Source organism: Gallus gallus, chromosome 5 (assembly GCF_016699485.2).
Source record: "Gallus gallus isolate bGalGal1 chromosome 5, bGalGal1.mat.broiler.GRCg7b, whole genome shotgun sequence".
Taxonomy (NCBI): domain Eukaryota; kingdom Metazoa; phylum Chordata; class Aves; order Galliformes; family Phasianidae; genus Gallus; species Gallus gallus.
In genome coordinates this window covers 9,753,929-9,770,777 of record NC_052536.1, presented here as the reverse complement: position 1 = coordinate 9,770,777, position 16,849 = coordinate 9,753,929, and the positions used below count along the sequence as shown (strand labels likewise).

Sequence of the window (16,849 nt, the reverse complement as noted above, 5' to 3'; positions counted from 1 at the left end):
GGTTACTTTTATTTTCTAACCATGGAAAGAGAATTCTATAAAAATCAAAGCAGAGTATTCAGCAACAGAGCCATCACTCACTTACAAAGGTGAGATGGAGCAAGGAGCTGATGGTTACAGCACTGTGCTGGGCGTTACGATGCACCTCCTGCCTTTGCTACATGAAGCACCAAAGCAAGTGGCATTGCCAGCACGGAAAGCCCATCGGATGGCTATGGATGGCTTCCACTGCTTCAATCTTTCTTCGCTTGCAGTGTGCAAGTTCTAAGGGAATTCCCAAGCCGCAACACAGCGGATCCTCCTAGAGAAGTTGCGCTGAGACTTACTGCACCCATCCTGGGCACAGCTGGTGAGCGGGCAGTTGGGTTCGGTACCACCGAGCACTGCCTGCCAGCATCAGCACACAGCCCTCAGCCACCCGCAGCAAGGGCTGCTCCTAACAGAGAGAGTGTTTGCAAAGTCCTCAATTAAGTCAGGTTCTACTTGCGCTTCATTCATTCAATCAGCTCCCAGCAAAGCTCCATTTAGAGCTGGGAAGAAGGCACCGCTTTTCTGCCGGAGCAGCTTATAAGCTTATCATCAGCACGGTGAGAGCCACGGAGAAAAGCAGCGAGAAATAGATATTAAGGGCGTACATTAAGGAGACCCAAATGACACGCAGCGGGAAGGGAAACATCTCAACATTAGGTTTACATTGAGAGCTGTTAAAATAAACGGGCTCAAATGGATGTATTAGAGTGAGTTGGGGGAGGAAAAATCTAAGCAGACGTAACAATAAAAAGAAAAATTAAGCTGCTTCTGCACACAGAGCTCGGGGTAAACCCTCGGGTCACGCCGAGAGGAGCTGACACGCGTGGGCACGCGGTTCCCGGCCGCGTCCCGGCGCCGCTCGCCCACCTACCGTCGTCCTGCTCCAGCACCATCATCGCGGGGCTGCGCTCGGGCAGCGCGGACCTCCGGAGCGGGGCAGTCCTCGTGCGGCGCGGGGCTCCGACAGCCGCCCGTCCGGCGTTTAGCACAGATCGCGCCCCGGCAGAGCGGCGCTCGGGGGTAAAGCGCTCCGCGGGTACGACTGCGGGCTCACCTACTTCTGCGCCGCGGAACTGCGAGGAACTAAAACTGCAATTTAGAAAGAAGGGCGATCGGAGCGGTTCCTCTGGTTCTCACCTCCTCAACGGCTCGATTCACATCGCATCGCCTATTTTAATGCAATCGCTTCTGACGGCCCGTAACCCCGGCCGCCGCAACGAGCCGGCTCGCGGCTTTACGAAGCGTCTCCTTTCGGTTTCGGGCCGAACCCGGCGCCCGGCGCCCCGGCAGGTCGGCCCGCAGCCCCGAGCGCAGCGGGGGAGGCAGGCGCCCGCCCCCGGCGGCGGGATGCGGCGCGGCAGCGCCCCCTGCAGGACGCACCGCGCGCCTCGGCCCGGCCCGGCGCCTCCCGGGGAGCGGCCCGCGGGGCTCGGGGCCGCCGCTCCCCTTGGCGGAGCTCGGGGAACGGGCTCGCAGGCGAGCGAGCGGAGGCGGTACCCGGAGGCAGCCCGCTGCGAGCCACTCTCTCGCTCCGGAGACCGTAGCTCCACTTTGGCCAGGTCGCTGTTACGGTGAATGTATCAGCTCGGCCCTTGCGGGTCCGCCCCACCTGTGAGGGAGGCCATCGACGACCGAACGCAAAGCAACAAGTGCGGACCCCGCGCCTCGCAGCAGCCGTCACCCCGACCGCGCTCGCACGACTGCGGGGTCAGGAGCTCCGCTGCCACCAGCCGCACCGCCTCGGTCAGCTTTGATACAGAAAGCACTTCATTCCTATCTCAACTTCCTCCCCTTCGCAACCCGTACAATGCCCTCCAGGCTCGGGCTGCATGCCCGCAGTGCTGTTGCTACTTAGATCCCTTATCCCCAGCTGAGGTGGCGTTTCCTTCCCCTTCATTCCACACGCTTGATCCCAACAACCCAACAAGCATCACGGCCCGAAAAGGAGGAGGGCTCACCCAAAGATTAAGGCTGATAGTTGAAAGCATTGGGCACAAGCTGACCAGAACCCGGGCTGTTCTACGTTTGGAGCATTCCAATACTCCTAATGTTACTACCGGCCTCCATCAGAGAGCCGTCAACTCCGAAAATGTTCCACCATCGCCCGCATACGTTTCAATGCCATCGCCTTCAAAAAGGACGCGTTGGTCCTACAACACACGGCACGTTTACACTCACACTGTTGGGTAATGGCAAAAGAAAGGGCAGTTTTCTGATAAAAATAGTTAGCCACTGCCTACTGTGGCTGAGTGCTGGGGCAGAGCGAGGTGGAGGGTGGGATGCACATAGAGGCACGCTGATGCAGTGCTCATCCCATATGTGTTCGTCCTTTACTGCTTCACAGCATCACAGGAGCGGCGTTACTCCCTTTGAAAATGGTTATTTCGAAGCGCTTTCTCTGCTTACTCATTTAACACACCAACAATAAGAAAAGTTTCCTAACCCCCAACGCGTTTGTACCGCAATTAAAGCCAACGACGATTAACACAATCTGTCGGAATTAATCACGATGCCTCATGTCAGTTTACTTTTTTAAGCGGAAATCTGGGCTTTGCCATCAAAACATTTATGTGTTTGAGAAGTATCTTAACTCTCATTATCCCGAGCTCCCCGAACGCGGTGCGTAGGCTGCCTTGCCCATAGCAAACCCAGCAGCGATGAACGCAGGGAAACCGACTGCGATGCAAACCTCGGGGTAGGTTTTTCTTGCTCTCCACCTTCCCGTTCTTTCCCCAGCTCTCTCCCCTCTGCTCTTATTTCGGGACCAAACGGCGAGGCTGCAGCTCCTAATATCGAGTCGTGCTGTATCGGCCAGGTTACACCACGTCACTTCCAACACACGGAACGACGTTACCTCCCTGACACGATGCCACGACACGTCAAGTCCGAAGCATTATTATTGCTGTTCTTTTTTTCAGCCTGCCCCTTCGCCCCCGCTGATAACTGTGAAGATCACAGCAAGGTGTTAGCGCCCCCGCTGCCTCCCTCGGCACCAAGGTAGGCTTTCACTCACGAAGCCGCACAGCGGCTGTCACACCCCACGGGTGATGAGGCTGTCACATCACGGCTCGCACGGCCCCAAAAGCACTGCTACAGTGGGACCCAGAGTCTGGGGGAGTGGGCAGCTGCCCCTGAGCCCCAGCACAGCTCGCCACACAGATGTGGGAGCGCAGCGTGCTGCAGACCCTACCAGCAAGTCGGCCGGCATCCTTGTGATGCACCAGCATGGTGGGGAAACCATCTGTGACGGCCTGTCCCCTCCACAGAGCGACAGCTGTGAACCCCACCTTGCTGGCAAGGACCACATAAGAAACACCCTCCAAAACCCCACGTGGCAAACCCTTCCTCAAACCAAGGGGAGGACTGGATGCTGGCCACAGCAGCAGCATTTTTAGGTGGCAGAAATCAGACCGGCCTGTGACAAGACGTAGAGCCGCTTACGGGAGTAATGCAGATCCCCTTCTATCACTCACATGGGCACACGGAGCCCGTTTGAATGAAGCAGGAAGAAACGCAATACGGCAAAATGAGCTCTTCGTAAAGAGTTCCTCCTCTCCACCCCATCTCCTGCCCGTTTCCCCAGCACTTTTAGAAGTCAGCGTCCTTTCTACTGGAGCACAACTGCCCGGCCAACAGCACAGAGGGTTCCTGGGTGCTGCCGCCCCACATCCATCCCTTCAGAGGTTTGCTGCCCACCGCACTCCCTTCAGACGCACCCCGCACTCATTTCCTCTTTAGCTCTGCCACCCTTATCCCCTTCTATGCGGCCGCTCCCGAGGACTCCTGGAAGGAGGCTGCTGAGAACCGTCTGGATCATCAGCAGACTTGCTTTCGTCTCCTCACAGCGCCAACCCCGAGCTCCTCGAGCGCGTTAGGAGCCCCGTTAGGAGCCCCTGCAGAGCTCCCCGTTCCCCGCAGCCCACCTGTGCCCCCGCAGCGCCCGGCAGGCGGGCACGGACACGGCTGGCACGAAGGCAACGCCCCGCTCACCGTTACGGTTAGGGGACGGAGACGGATGAGAGCCTTCCCCACCTTCTCCCTCCCCCCCCCCCCCCCCCCACTCCGCGCAACATCCGAGCAAAACTTGCATCGCCCCGTTCTGAGCGAGGTCACCCCCGAGAAACAGCTCCTCTCCGCAGCCGCACGGCATTACCCTGGCCGTCCCCCTCGGCCGTCGCTTCCCCCTTTTACCTTCCGCCCGGGGCGGTCGGACGAGAGGGTCCTTCGGCGCTCTGCCGGGCCGGGGAAGTTCGCTCCCTCTTCTGCGCCACGCACGCGTTCGGCTGCGGCACCGCGGCGGCCCGAGCGGCGCTCCGCCCGCGTAGTCGGAGGTCTCCGAGGGGCGGCCGCGGCGGCTCCCGGGGCCGGGCGGTGCGGGGCCGCGGCTCCGGAAGCGCCGAAGCCCCGCGGCCGCTCCCCGGTTGCCGACGGCTCCGCGGCGGGCGGGCTCGCACCTCGCTGGGGCGGAAGCTCCGCGTCCAAAGGAGAGCGGAGAACGGGAGAGAGGGAAACCCGCGGAGGAACCGCGCACGAAGCCGCTCCCGCCCGCCGCCCCGTACTCACTTTTGCCGAGTTGGAGCCCCGCACCCGGCGCGCAGCCGCTTCCCGGCCGGGCGGGGACGCTCCGCGGCCGCCACCCCCGCGCCCAGCGGGGCCGGGACGCGCCGAGGCCGGCGAACCCCCGGCGGTACCCGGCGGGCGGCGGCCGCCCCGGGCCCCTCGTGAGGCCGCGGACGGCCCGCTCCCTCCCGCCCCCCTCCCCGCGGCCCGGCCCGGCCCACTTACCGTCCTCCTTGTCCAGCACCATCGTCCCGGGCGCCGGGGGCGGCCGCCGCCGCTCCGGCTGGCTGGGGAGCTCCGGGGCGGCTCCGGGCCGGGGTGCGGGGCGCGGGCGGCGGGCGCTGCCCCGGGACGCGCGCTGGGAGCGGCCAGAGAGGCGGGCCGGCGCGGCTCGGCGGCCAGCTTAGGTGCGGGGCCGGCGGGGCTCGGTGCGCGGCTCGGTGCGGAGCGCTGCGGCCCGGCTCCGTCCTCCCGCAACCCGCGCTGTCAGAAGTCGCCGCGGTGCGGTCGCAGGCGGCGGCTCGCAACCTCTCCCCGCTTCGCTGCTGCGGCCGCGAGAGCTTTCCCGGCTTCTAAAGTGCTTTTCTCTCGATTTCACTCTAAATCTAAAATTATATTCAAAGGCGGAGGGGGGGGGGGGGGGGCGGGTGGGAGGAAAGCCGCGAACCTATCACGGCAAGCAGAGGCACTTGCCGCCTGCCTCCCGCCCGCTCGCTCTCTCTCTCAATTTATGTGCTCTGCGCTCTCTCCTGCTGCTGAATAAATGCACACATTTCCCAGGGACCCTCAGATTCCCCTGTTAATTAAATCAATTCATTATGCTCAGATCTGATTAGCAGCCCCTTCCCCCCCTCTTTGAATCAATTATTCAATACACAAACATAATTGCCTGTGCCAGAGGTGTCTAAGTATTAGCTTATTTAACTCCAAGGACACTAATTACCCCTAGGGCAAGGGAACTTTTCTCATTAATTCTGACAAAACACAAAAGCACAGTTAAAGTGTGTGTGTATATACGTGTGTGAGAGAGAAAATGGGGGAGCGCACGGCCGGGGAGGGAGGCATTCCTCTAACGCACGTGTTACTGTACAAATAAGCTCTATTTTCTTTCTACCTTTTTGCATCGGACTGTTCCCCACATCTCCTTTCACTAAAATGCCCTCCCTTTCCTTTCCCCCCCCCGGCCCCTTATGTATTTTGTTGTACAGTAGGGAGCAGATCCGCACGGCAGTGGTGGCAGCCAGACCCCAACGGCACAAAGTACACAGGAGCGACGGGCAGCAGAGCAGCATTCGCCAATAGTTTTGTTTATCAAAGCAGAAAACTGCACGGCAGACAATCTCCCGTACTTTAGAAACCAGTGCAAGAAACGGCCCTCTGCTGCAGCCGGTAAGACGATACATAATCTACTATGTACTGGGAACGGTTCTGAATTGTTTACCATTTGAATTAATGTCAGTGCCCACTATTAATGTACTTGCTTCCTACATTTACCATAATGGGCTTGATTTCCATTAGCCGAAGCTGGAATGCTAAAAAGAGCCTGGGCAAGACTGATGCAGACTGAGATCGACCAGCGCCGTAGCATCTGAGACGCATGGCTTCTGGCTTGCACGTTACCCAAATTTTACCTCTGCCTGACCCCTCCTTTCAATTAAAAGAAAAGGGAGGGGTGGGGGGGGGGGAAGAAAAACGAATAGTAAATGATTCCCCCAAATTAGGTTTTTTACTTTGTAAAGACCTGTATTGTTCGTGTCCTCAATCTGTGCAGAAGTGTTGAAGATTTTCTTTTTGTTTCCTTAGGCGATGCATGAGCCGATCCATTAATCCATTTGGCTTTATATATCAGGAAACTGATATTAGCTCGGCTCATCTATTCGGTTTTATTGCTCCCCCTCCACTCCCCCCAGTGCTGCCTTTTTTTGTACCTTGTTCAGGCTGGTCCCCCTTGAGGGGAGACAGAGCATATTTGGTAGGTTTCAGGGGAGAAGATGCTGCGTGTCTCCTCTTGGGAACCATACCCCCCCCCCCCCCCCCAGTTCCCCATCATCACATTCCCTCACGTCAAGACAGCTGTGATTACACTTGCCTGGTTGACAGCCCTCCCCGCTCACCCAAAGCACACCTTGCACACTGAGAGAGCCCAGGTGGGGCTGTGGGCCAGCAGCACATGGAGCTGCTCTTCTCCCCACAGGCAGCACCACAGAGCTCAGCAGACAAACTGACTGCGCCGCACTGCGAGCCTAAGTAGGTCTGGGGACATAAAGTTGTGTTTCCTTAGCTCAGTACCTTTGTCTGTAATACACACATATAAGGATAAAAACGCCTACAACTTTGTAACATGACAAACCCCATTTCCAGTCCATGGTACACACTGCACCCCCAGGAGCTCTACTCAATGAACCTATTTTTGTTTTCCCCCCAGCAAAGCGTTGTGCATCCGTGTGCTTCTGACTGTACCCAAGCTCTTTGAGCCCGTTCCTTTGCTCCCATGGCCAAAGAGTTTGGGTGCAGAGCCACAGCCTTGGGATCTCACTGTGCAGCTGTACAGCCCTATTCTGAGCTTTGCTTACAGCTTCACCTAAGCACAGACCGACCAAGCAGCAGGTATTTGTCTGTGTGCAATGGAGCTCAAGGTCACTGTTGGGATGCCAAGAGTGAAACGGGAAGAAACTGAAGGAACAGATGTTGACTTCGGTACCATTCTTAAGAAGCGATGTTCACACTTGAATTGAGAGAGATGTGGTCACTGGAGATGAAAAGGAAAGAGGTGGAGGGGAAAAGCGAGAGGCACATTTGCACATGTGCACGCGCATGAGGGAGCGTCGCACAAGGGGAGGAAAATAATGCAAAAGAACTACAAGACCTACGCCATTCAATTCCCAAACACACGTTCCGCAGTTTGCTGTAATCCTAACATTATACCTACATGGATTTGGGGTTTATAGCCTTAACAAGGGGCAAATCCCATTATAAAGGCCCTCACTTCAGGTAGATGACTTCTTTACAGCGTGGCAAAGTGCTATTCTGAATGGTTTCCCATTGGATCTGTTCAGCGAGCCCTTTCAAACAAGTGAGCAGCTCTGGGAACTGGGAACCTTGACCCAGGTCAGTGGCAGAACTGGGATCCAGCCTCAGCTCCCACACCTCCAGCCTCTGCAGCACAGTGCCCAGGCAGAGCTCTGGCAGGGGAGGACCATGCCTGCAGCCACCAAGGTAGCAGGTATCACTAACATTGCCCATTCCATTACAGTACGCTCTGTCCAGACAGCACTGGGAAGTCATTGTGCTCAATGCTGCAGATAAAAGAGCAGCTGCTCTCTGCCCAGGAAAGCTTTTGGTCTAGTACGAATTGGGAGGGAAGAGGCTCACAGGAAGAAAAACATCCACATGCTGCAGCAAGGACTGGGCTCAGACCTCTGGAAGTTACTCTCTAGCTGCTTTTATTTTGCTAGTCTTGGGCACAAGCGAGAGAAAATGGAGTTTCTTAAGAACAACGTGCAGCCCTTATTAAATTGCAAAGGAAGCCTGCAATATACTTAAGTCAAGCCTTCAGCAGACCCGTGAGGTTTCATATTATCCCATGCTTGAATGAGGCAGATGACTGGAGCAAAAACCAGCTAATGACATAAAAGCATTCTTCTACTTTCAGTCTCTCTTAATTAAGGAGTTGGTTAATGTTTCAGTGTTGGGAATTATAAAGCTTCATCAGGGAGGTTAATATGTTTTTTTTTTTTTTTTAATTTTATCTTTTGGCTGACAGGAGAGAGAAAACCCAAAAACAAAAAAAGAAAAGAGGGTGATTAAGCCACGTGGCAGTCAGAACCCCACACGGAGGGCAGGATCAGGCCGTACCAAAGCCTACTGCCGCACACGGTGAATTCAGCAGCCATTGCCAAAGTCAGATTTCAGAGCAGATGAGATTTGTCTGCCGGTTTAGACACATGGCTTTTATTTCTTGAAACCACCCAAATAACCAAAACAACTCACAGGGCTCTATACTGAATTAGCCCTCTCTGTTATTACCCATTTCGGAATCACTTACACCTAGCCTGTGAGTGTTAGAAGAGACTGACCACAAGCCTGACCTTCCACTGCAATGCAATTCAACAGTCCTGGGAAGGAGGAGAATCACAAGAGCTCTGCAACGTTACGTTCACGGAGAACATGGGCTGCGGTTCAAAAGACCACTTAGATATATACCTGAGATCTGCAGACCTCAGTTACGTCTGAACTCCTGCTTGGCTAACTGAACTTCTGTGCACATACATCATAAAAACAAACCAGATTCAATTAACGTTAAATATTCTTGCAAATATGAGGTATTAAAAAGAAAAGAAATAATGCTGTGTTAAAAAAATGCAGCAATTCCTTCGATAGAGTAAAAATGGCAAAGCTTCAGAAGCGCAACCTCTAGAGAATGAGCTCCCTACCACTGTGATATAAGGCTGACACTTCAAACCATTAGACTTCACAACCTGTAGCGATCATCAAGAGAAATCTACAGCTGATAAATTAGTTATTTAGAAGTTTTGCTGCTGCTCCCCATCGCGCAGACTTTAAAAATGTATGTTTCAAAAAGATACAAGTAGTAAGATCTCAATTTTTGGGCTGCTTCCTGGTTTCACATGTAAATCCCGCCTCCCCACAACAGCTTGGTTGCAATGAACTCCATAACGTTTCTTTCTACGGGAGAATGCACCATCAGAAAGATGTCTGAGTGGGTATAAACCACTGGAGGATCGGGTTGGGTGTGACACTTTGCAGACCCGTTAGCATCTCACCAGCACCCTTACGGCTGGGGACAAGGACAGGTGTACGACCCAAGGGGATGGCTTCAGAAGAGGCCCAAACTAGGAGGTAGGACAGGCTGGCTTCCCCCAGGCCTCAGGGAAAGCACGCTTACAGGAGATGGATCTTTTCCAGGAGAAGCCTCCTTTGTCTAACCATGGATGAACCTTTCCTTCTCATGTTCTTCCACCTGCACGGTGAATCAGTTCCCAATGATGATGTAAAATTTCAATTCATACTGAAGTTAAGCAGAAGTTTGGGATTCCACCTTTAGCCCAACCTCCCTGAACAAGCCCACACATGGATTTTGGCTCTGCCACCTCTTCGCACAGCAGCCTGTATGCTTCCCAGAGTCTAATGCACGTGAGAAAGGATCATTCAGAAACAAAACACCACCGAGCCGTTTGAGTATGTCAGGGCAACGGTGTTTGTGTAATGTTTCTCACTTTTATCTGGATGGATAACCAACATTCCTGAATGTCCTTCTCTGCCCTCAAGTTCATTGCTACCGTAATGTTTTCTGACCGGTGGCTCTGCCTTTTTTCCTTACCTCAGAGGGCGTGGTAGATAGACAAGACAGACAAATCTGGCCTCCATGTATCTGCCTCAGTTGTTTTATGGAGGAATCCAGTGGGACAGCATCTGATTCTGGAGTGACACGTGGAGCTCACGGGCATGTTGCCACATCCACTGTTCTGATCAGAGCTCATTGCTCCCAGCCTGATGTCAAGCAGAGACTAATCGAATGTGAGACGGGTGAACAGAGGCAGAGCTATGGAGCTGACTCTTCCTAGCCTGTTGCTGTTGGTTTTCCTTCATCCTGCAGCAGTACGTGTGATCCCAGTCACAGAGCTAGACCAAAAATCCCAACGTCTTTCTTCAAAAAAGATGCATTCATCCCTCACTGCCTTGCTACTGAAGAGACCAGGCAGGATTGACATGGAAAGTCAGAGGTAGAAACACATTAATTGAACAGATACAATGCAATGTCAGGCTCTTGTTGCTTCATGATGACAGTATTCTAAGACGCTGCCAGTGCCACCTGTGTTTTGTGGTTCCCTGTCTCTGCTTGGCATAGGTGACATTTGCCAGGTCTTCATAGTGTCATTCCAACAGCATGCCATCTAAAATGTTGATTCCATAGGAAAGAAGCTGCTTGCACAGTAGTAGTAGATGCACACAAGGTATACAGCATGACTGCTGAACACTCAGCAGAGGAATTCCAGCTATTCCCAGCTCACACAGCCAGGGAGGGACTGTTGCATTGGACTACATTTTACACGTGCTTCCACCAGCATCCAGCTCAGTCTGAATCTAATGGTGGTAATCTTGATCCGTTAATGTGTGAGAGGAAAAAAAAACGTCCACAAACCAAAGAGAGAATACTATTTGACTATTCTTAAAAAAAAAAAAGAAAAGAAAAGAAATCCAACCTAGGAAATTACATTATTCTTCTTTCCCAATCCAAAGACAGATACAAATTTAATGTAGGTGAAAGTTACAGGAGATCTTCTGATAAAAGTAGGCAGGTAGAGCTTCTAATGAAGGCATACACTATAGTGCACATCTTGCCAATGTTTCTTAATGAATAATATGTGCACTCAGATGAGAATAATATTGATTGAGGTCTGCAGGGAAAGTTCTCTAGGAAAAAAAAATTATTCTAGGAGCAGAGTCCTTTTTGGAAGATTTTGATCTTTTTTTTTTGCTGCAACCTTTCCCCTCCCCTCTCTTTGTGCTACCCAAAGCAACTGACAGCCAAAAAATGAAAAGCCTGCCCTGCATCTAATGTATCTATCAGATCCAGAAGGAAATTTATACACCGATACTAAGAATGGCTGCACCATTCTCCTTAGCTGGTAGAGGGCACAGCAGTGTGTAATTAGGACTGGATTACTTTACTCAGAACAGGAGCAGAGAGCAGATGTCATGCATTAATATTGGCATTTGATTCCAGACACTTTCTCTGCCATGTTTGCAAAAACAATTTGCCTTCCTACCTTGGATCTTGCCTTGCATTTACTCTGAGGTTGCTATGACACAAACAAAAAGCCACCAAGGGCCACATGAAAGTACACACAGAGGGAAAGGTCCAGACAGAGCGGATAGAATTTATGTCTTAATTCCTAACGTTAAAAAAGTCATTTTCTTATTATATCGATTAGATTAATATTCCACTAAATGCCAGCTCAGATACAAGAGGCCATGACATTATAATGCGTTTGTTAACATAAGCCAACAGTAGAGACAGACATACCTTATTCTGAATTAACGTCATCAGAGACCATTTGTAGCACACATGAGAGATGCATTCACCTTCTCAAACACAGCCAACATTTTCCCCACCTGTTTTTCCACACAGAGAACTTCAGCTTTGGTTTAACTCCAGTTTGACATTTAGTGTACACTATCCTTCCAGAGGGCCTACAACTGAATTTCATGCTGTTAAAAAAAAAATACTGGCCCACATTCTGAACTGCAGCCAGTTTGCATTTAATAGCAGCTTTATGGCTGCAGCTGGGTTCTGGAGGTTTCTAAAGAGTAAAAGGTGGCCTGCCTTCATTTAGGAGAATTCAGGGTGTGTTTGCCATAGTCTATACTACAGCATCACGGAGTAAACATACACTGGCCAGCACATAACCCAGCAGAGCAGTGGTGGTCAACTCTAGCTTCATCCTTATGGATGCAACCCAAAGAGAATAGCCACCGAAACTCTGCTGCAATGGTATGTTTGGCTTCAAGACGCACCATTTGCTTTGCTTCGGGTGCACACCAGACTCAGACCTGTAACACCAGCAACACACCTGCAGCATCCATTTGCGTGTGTTAACACCTGTTTGTATCACACAGACCACAATTCACACAGATACTGTCAGAATATCACCAAACTCCTCCCTCAGGAGGAATGTAAACCACCTCTACTCCCTCTGTTCCCTTGTGACCCCAGCAGGTAAAGACAGAGAAATGTGATTGCAATGCTAGGGTCATAGCTAAGAGACTGGAAAATCTTGAGCTCGTTGACCACTGAGCCCCCAAGAAAAGGTTGCTCTTTTTTCACGATATGCAGTGGTGGCAACTCCCCTTAGTCCTAAAGGAGGGTTCTGTGATGGATAAACTGACAAATTACCTTAACAAATGAGGAAAAGGCTACTGAAACCAGGCAGGCAGGTTCACGTTCTTCTGGTCCATCAGCAAGCGGCAGAAGTGAAGGAACCGCTATCCTAAAATGAGAAAATAACTGGAGTGAAATGGCAGTTGTTGCCACAGTTCTCTTTAGGCAGGTGAGAAACTCAGTCTGAGACCTGCAAAGATAACTACAGAAGTTATATTGTTCTCTCAGTAAGAGCTAGAAGAGCTTCTCGACTCACAGGGAGGTCAAGAAGTGAGAGCCCAGTGGATCATTTGTTGCGTTGTTAATGGTTCATGGCTCAGGGTCAGTCAGAAATCCCTATCTTAAGGTCGGGATGAGGGCAGTCTGGAAAACAATCTTGCTTCTTTTCTGTTACTGGCAAGGCCTTGCTCAGGCTCTGCTATTTCCCTCTCTCTCATAGCAGATCATTGCAGCCCACTCCTGCTCACTGCACTGTGGTGAAACCCACCCTAGGCGCTGACATGCTGCTTCTCTGGGATCACAGCAGACCAGAGTACCTTCCCTCCAACATTCTGTAGCATTGCAACATGATGCAACTTAAAACAAACAAACAAAAAACTGAAGCTAATGCTGGGGAGTAACATTGCTTACGGTGCCTATTGATAAGTGAGTACTAATGCTTTTTATTATTATTTATTTATTTTTTTAAATAGGATCAAGGAGACAACACGAGGAGCATGAGTATCAGCAAACCTACCTGTTAACTGAGCAGTGAGCCCTATTTCTTTGGCTCTAGCCCCTTCCCAGGGCAGCAACATAGCTATATTTGACGCATGAGGAAGGAGTAATAATCATCTATCTCCTAACCTGCTTAGGAGACGGTTTGACTTAGAAGAAGCTGGAAGCCACAGTTTAGAAGGCCTGCTAATGACTACATCTGTTTCAAATAGACATATTTTGACTATAGTTGCCATACCAAACAGTTACTGGAGTCAAGCAATCACTTAAAAGGGCTGAGATACAACTCTGCAGTATTTTACAATGGAGTTAATAGCTAAGCCTTAGAAGAAAAACTACTGCCATCCAAACACACAGCTGAAGCACATCCCCTTAACAAACACCACTCTGCTTAACTATGAACTCGTGCTACAACTCTTGCAAATGATCTATAATGCCTTGCACTGCCAGTGTATCAAATTTGCATAAATATTCCTCAAATGTTTATAAAGCAATAGACATAAGCATGCATTTAAAGGTGACTATCATTATGATTTTTACATACTTTAGTTAATTAAAATAATCACACCTTGCCTTATTAAACATTCTGGGGATAAAATATAGCTTGCCATCAGTTCTAAGAGCTAAAATATTGTTAGGAAGGAACAGCACTGCCAAAAAAAGCAAGAGAGAGGACGTGAACATACAAAAACACCTTACTGAAACCCAGCTATGAGATCGAATGCCATGGAATGACTAACAATAACGTATACGTTACTTTTAAACAAGAGAGCAATTTTGGATAACTTTCCACTTCTTTGTCTGGTACTTCAGATTAGGCCTGGTGAGCTGTAACCATGCAACAGAAGCAAAAAGCAGCAAAAGAGCCCACTACCCCTCTCACATGTTTCAAATAGGCCTCCTCAGAAGCAAGGATAATTCCTTATTTCCTCCAGCTGCTTATTTACTGGTGCTTCCCTTCTCATTTAATTACAGCTAAAAAAAAAAACAACAGCAACAACTGGCCCCCATAGTTTCTGAAAACTCTTTCCCACCCACATTCCCTTTTGTTATTAGGAGGCACTAAGAGGCACTGAGGACAGCTGTGAAGTTTGGACCAAATTTCTCAGTCAGTCCCCTTTTAAAGCTTTTATGCATCTCAGAAGTCCAACCCTGCCTGAAAGACAGCGATTACAGTTTTTAAAGAGTACAGAGATTTTACAGAGAGCAGCACGATGCTCAGGACCAATTAAATGTCATCTTAAGTACTTAACTGAAGCATTTTTTCATACGTTAGGAATCAGTTAAGTGGAAGGTGCCAAATTAAACCTACGTTTTAATTTTTGCCGTTGAGTTAATCTCAGGAGGTTATGCATCGTCCTTCAGGAGCGACTTCAGAAAGCTTTCAGTAGAGCACTCTCTGCTAAGTTGGCTTCAGGAGCTCTGCAGAAGCCTGAAAAAAGGAAACACACATGAAAAAATCAGCGTACTCAGGAGCAAATATGTGCAAATAACAACAATAGTGCTGCAATTAAGCTCAAAATAATGCAGGTGGTATCACATGAGGGGGTCTCAGTTAAGAGAGTCTCAGTCTGTACGAGGACATTAAGTGAGCTTGTTCTGTTTTCAGGCAAGAGCAATAAAACCCAGCTTTTCCTTTCTCCAGCATGTGACTGGCTAATTTGCAGCATGTAATAATATGATACAGTGATCCACGCGCCCTTTCTTTGGCAAATGCTTTTCTCAAGCAAATGTGACTTTGAGAGATTCTGGGGAAAAAGAGGGTGCAGTAAAACTCTGGGGACTGAGGCAGGAGGTCTTGCAGCTGGAGCACCAGGCTGGAACTGGGGATTGGATTTAGCGTTTGTTCCAGGTCTGGTACACGTTTTCTATACAATGTCTAACAAACCTCTCGGGCAGCAAAAGCAAAACGTCAGGTGGCAAACAGCATTTTTCATACGTGTTTAGATGTTCTCATCACAAACCTGTATGTGAAAAAAATAGAGTTTTTTTCTTGGCAAGACGGTCATAAACTAAGAGTGTAATCCCAGCCTAACCTAACTGTAGCCAACCATCCCCATGCTCTCTTTTGGAAGAGTATTAATATTGGGTTTTATTTTGCCCTTTTTTTTTTTTTTTTTTACCTTGGTTATGCCAATGACTGGGGCTATGGAATGGACCAATAAGTAGAGCACAACTTGAAGGGCAGCTTTTAGTATGTTCAAGGGAAAGAGGAGGAAAAGTGTGGGCTAGCTTTGCTGATTGCATGGGAGCAACGTGCGGCTCCTCATACCTGTGCAGCCACACCGCAACCTCACTTGGAAAAGCATGTAAGCTTTTGGCACAAAGCGTAGCAGTGGCCATCTTTCTTCAGATGATGGTCAAATGGCCACGGACCTCTCCTTCTTGTAACAAAATACACTGGTGTGACCCCGAGACCATTCCTGAGCAGAAGGGAGAGCTGGTTTAATTCTTTCATGTGCCTGGAAGATGTCATCTGGACCAGCTATTCACCAAATAGACTTTTCTAGCTTAGGGTGTGCTCCTGCACCTTTTCCTGTTTAATTTATATGTAATCATTAATAAATCATTGGGCTGGAAGAGAAAACATTACTCTAGGTGATCTGATAGGCTACTCATCCTGGTTTTCACATCCTGCTTTGCAAATTCTGTTTGTGTTTTACATTAAACAGTCCTTGGCTAAACCTTCACCCCTCTAAGGATGAGAAAACAGCCTCTTCCTCCCCTTGTTTCTGTTTGAATCCATGGCTTTTTCAACTGAGAGAGCTCAGTCAGGAGAAGGATGAAGAAGGCTCTTCCACGTAGGGTGCTCAGGGAAGAGGCTCTCCTTTGGGAGAAGCAGGGCTGGGAGGCAGGACTGGAAAGCAGATCCTACTCCGCTTGTCTGAGCCCTCTGCCTATGAGGGCTGGCATGAGGGAGGCAAGGTGATGACCTGCCCAGGGCCATAGTGGCCTTACACTGCACCAGGGGAGGTTCAAATTAGATAATAGGAAAAATTTCTTCTCTGAAAAAGTGGTGAGGCAGTGGCACAGCTGCCCAGGGAGTTGGTGGAGTCACTGTCCCTGGAGGTGTTCAAGAACCGTGCAGATGTGGCACTGAGGGACGTGGGTTAGTGGTCAGGGTGGGGTGGGCTGGGGTTGGACTGGATGATCTTAAAGGTCTTTTCCAACCTTCATGATTCTCTGATTCTGAAAGTACGTGCCAGTGCCGAGTATAGAGTTTGATTCTCAGCCCTGTGCTTTTCTGACAGATCTATCTTTTGCCTTACTTTTGTACACTGTACCTGCTTAATCATTACAGAACACCATTAAGCTGTCTTATGAACCTAGGCTACTGTTTTCATTTCAAAATTGCTTAACATCAGCAAGCACCTTCTGCAATATACAGTGCTGATTCTCTCTTCATTTTTTTATGTTGCCTTTGTTTAATATACTCAATTACAAACAAGAAATATCTGCAGAAACGTAGTATGCAGGAAATGTATATTTATATACATAAGGTATATGTATAATTTATCAAATGGAAGGCATAGAACATTTCACTCAGTCTACGCATAAGGTTAAGCTCTGAATACTTATTGTGGCTTTCATGATTCACGGGGCCTCACTTTTGCTATTGGGGATAAATTATTCCATTTT

General features: G+C 50.0%; 1 protein-coding gene across 6 annotated transcripts in view; it reads right to left on the bottom strand.

Annotated features, from left to right (window-relative positions):
• LMO1 (LIM domain only 1 (rhombotin 1)) overlaps positions 1–16,849 on the bottom strand; it is a 61,905-nt gene that overhangs the window by 42,529 nt on the left and 2,527 nt on the right. The window contains exons 2-3 of one of the 6 annotated variants that reach the window (XM_046941995.1): positions 14,523–14,642; positions 12,509–12,602 (exon numbers count right to left, since the gene is read on the bottom strand). Coding sequence is in view for 4 of the 6 variants with exons in the window: in XM_015286495.4 (XP_015141981.2) it covers positions 4,222–4,837 (616 nt within the window). In the remaining 2 variants the exon portion in view is untranslated. Of the gene's footprint in view, positions 1–901; positions 1,343–4,221; positions 5,181–12,508; positions 12,603–14,522; positions 14,643–16,849 lie in introns of those variants that run through there. The other 5 variants (XM_015286494.4, XM_015286495.4, XM_015286496.4 and 2 more) reach the window with 5 other exon arrangements.